This window comes from Cucurbita maxima, unplaced genomic scaffold (genome assembly GCF_002738345.1).
Source record: "Cucurbita maxima cultivar Rimu unplaced genomic scaffold, Cmax_1.0 Cma_Scf00035, whole genome shotgun sequence".
NCBI classification, from domain to species: domain Eukaryota; kingdom Viridiplantae; phylum Streptophyta; class Magnoliopsida; order Cucurbitales; family Cucurbitaceae; genus Cucurbita; species Cucurbita maxima.
In genome coordinates, this window is record NW_019272051.1 from 1,187,294 (window position 1) to 1,189,823 (window position 2,530).

Below are 2,530 nucleotides of genomic sequence, written 5' to 3' on the forward strand. Positions count from 1 at the left end.
TAAAATAATAAAAAATTATTATTAACTATTAAATAATTAATTACAAAACTAGTTTTAGGGCATAAATTCAATCCCTCTTAGATCCGATACCATTTGTTAGAATCACACAACTCAGAAGTCAATCTATGGAAAGGCAAATATACATGGAGACATTGGAATGTAAAACTTCCCAACGACTAGAGTTTATTTATAGATGACTTAAAATAGTATAATAATCGATATAGATAAAAAAAAAAAAAAAAACCTATTTTAGAAACGTTGGGAAGTAAATAATTGAACTTTCTTGCTGAGAATTTGATAGTCTATTAGGATAATTATTGGTCGGCTCATTTGAAATTACATTAGGATGCATTATTCGCCCATTCGAGAGGCTGATGCAACCATTTGAGTACCCATTTGAAATTCCATTAGGATACATTATTGGCGCATTATTGGGAGCAGCATCAGCTGGTTGGAGCATTTGAATCTGATGTGTTGAATTGGGATCAGCATCAGCTGGTTGGAGCATTTGAATCTGATGTGTTGAATTGGGATCAGCATCAGCTGGTTGGAGCATTTGAATCTGATGTGTTGAACTGGGATCAGCATCAGCTGGTTGGAGCATTTGAATCTGATGTGTTGAATTGGGATCAGCATCAGCTGGTTGGAGCATTTGAATCTGATGTGTTGAATTGGGATCAGCATCAGCTGGTTGGAGCATTTGAATCTGATGTGTTGAATTGGGATCAGCATCAGCTGGTTGGAGCATTTGAATCTGATGTGTTGAATTGGGATCAGCATCAGCTGGTTGGAGCATTTGAATCTGATGTGTTGAATTGGGATCAGCATCAGCTGGTTGGAGCATTTGAATCTGATGTGTTGAATTGGGATCAGCATCAGCTGGTTGGAGCATTTGAATCTGATGTGTTGAATTGGGATCAGCATCAGCTGGTTGGAGCATTTGAATCTGATGTGTTGAATTGGGATCAGCATCAGCTGGTTGGAGCATTTGAATCTGATGTGTTGAATTGGGATCAGCATCAGCTGGTTGGAGCATTTGAATCTGATGTGTTGAATTGGGATCAGCATCAGCTGGTTGGAGCATTTGAATCTGATGTGTTGAATTGGGATCAGCATCAGCTGGTTGGAGCATTTGAATCTGATGTGTTGAATTGGGATCAGCATCAGCTGGTTGGAGCATTTGAATCTGATGTGTTGAACTGGGATCAGCATCAGCTGGTTGGAGCATTTGAATCTGATGTGTTGAACTGGGATCAGCATCAGCTGGTTGGAGCATTTGAATCTGATGTGTTGAACTGGGATCAGCATCAGCTGGTTGGAGCATTTGAATCTGATGTGTTGAACTGGGATCAGCATCAGCTGGTTGGAGCATTTGAATCTGATGTGTTGAACTGGGATCAGCATCAGCTGGTTGGAGCATTTGAATCTGATGTGTTGAACTGGGATCAGCATCAGCTGGTTGGAGCATTTGAATCTGATGTGTTGAACTGGGATCAGCATCAACTGGTTGGAGCATTTGAATCTGATGTGTTGAACTGGGATCAGCATCAGCTGGTTGGATCATTTGAATCTGATGTGTAGAGCTGTGTAGAGCTGGGATCAGCATCAGACGTTGGGGCATTTGAATTTCTAAAGGGGGTTTGAAGAGCAGTTTGTAAAAATTGTTGTGAATGAAAGTAAGGAACATTGAAGGTTGGATATGGCCTTTGGCTTAACATAAACAATCTCTCGTCAAATCTTATCAATCTCTCAAAGTGTTTGTCCAAAATTGTTGGTGGAAACATAATGAAATGCCTCCTAAAACGAATAAAATTGTACAGTTTATATAATCAAACTTTAACGAGCATGTCTATAACCATTCAAAATCAAATAGATCGTTCAAACCTGCATGTCGAAGCTTGACCTCGGGTGAAATCTGATCCATCGACCCATTGGCTATGTGCGCCCACGTCTTTTTGTCCGAGTTCCTTATAAAATTTAGGTGGTTCTGATAGCTACAAAATTCGAATATTCAAATTAAAATAGTTTATAACATATTTGAAAAGAAAAGAAAAAGGAAGCAACCTCCACTTCAAGAACTCCGGGTTCATTTTTTTTCATTGCCGCTCTTATTCCTATGATATTTGACCAGTCAATTTCAATTTTTACTCTGCACCCATTGCTCGAGATCTCATAGCATAGCTGCTTCTTGACGAATAAGCCCTTTACGACCAACTTGTTCGTGTTCGACAGCGGAAGCTACAACAAAAACAAGAAAAATAAAAGATTTAAAAGCTAAGAAAAATCTTTGTAAAATAAAACAAACCCAAATGACTTTACCTGCCATTTGCCAATGTAAAGTTTCATAGGGTTCAAAATGGATACCCATAACTCTCTTTTATCGATATTACAATGCTTTGTTACAATGTAAGAAGCCTTTTTGCTTTGAAGTTTCTCTGTTTGTGCTGCCATCTCGATTGAATCGTTTAGAAAAAAGGCCGAAGAACTAAGAACTAAGAGCAGAAGAATTAAAAAATTTAGAAAAATCGGA

The 2,530-nt window shown here is 38.5% G+C and overlaps 1 protein-coding gene across 1 annotated transcript; it reads right to left on the minus strand.

The window, feature by feature from the left end:
• Positions 1-244: 244 nt before the first annotated feature.
• LOC111467983 (serine-aspartate repeat-containing protein I-like) lies at positions 245-2,530 on the minus strand. Its single transcript, XM_023113079.1, has 4 exons — positions 2,320-2,530; positions 2,065-2,238; positions 1,885-1,994; positions 245-1,583 (listed from the first exon to the last, which is right to left on the minus strand). The coding sequence occupies exons 1-4, from the start codon at positions 2,449-2,451 to the stop codon at positions 245-247; spliced, it is 1,755 nt and encodes a 584-aa protein (XP_022968847.1). The 5' UTR covers positions 2,452-2,530.

Bases quoted from the DNA above. Each gene is read 5' to 3' on its own strand.
- LOC111467983 (XM_023113079.1), bottom strand. From the start codon at position 2,451: ATGGCAGCACAAACAGAGAAACTTCAAAGCAAAAAGGCTTCTTACATT. The intron at 2,239-2,319 runs GTAAAGTCATTT...TTTTTGTTGTAG, and splicing joins TTTACATTGGCAAATGGCAG to CTTCCGCTGTCGAACACGAA. The intron at 1,995-2,064 runs GTTGCTTCCTTT...CGAATTTTGTAG, and splicing joins CCGGAGTTCTTGAAGTGGAG to CTATCAGAACCACCTAAATT.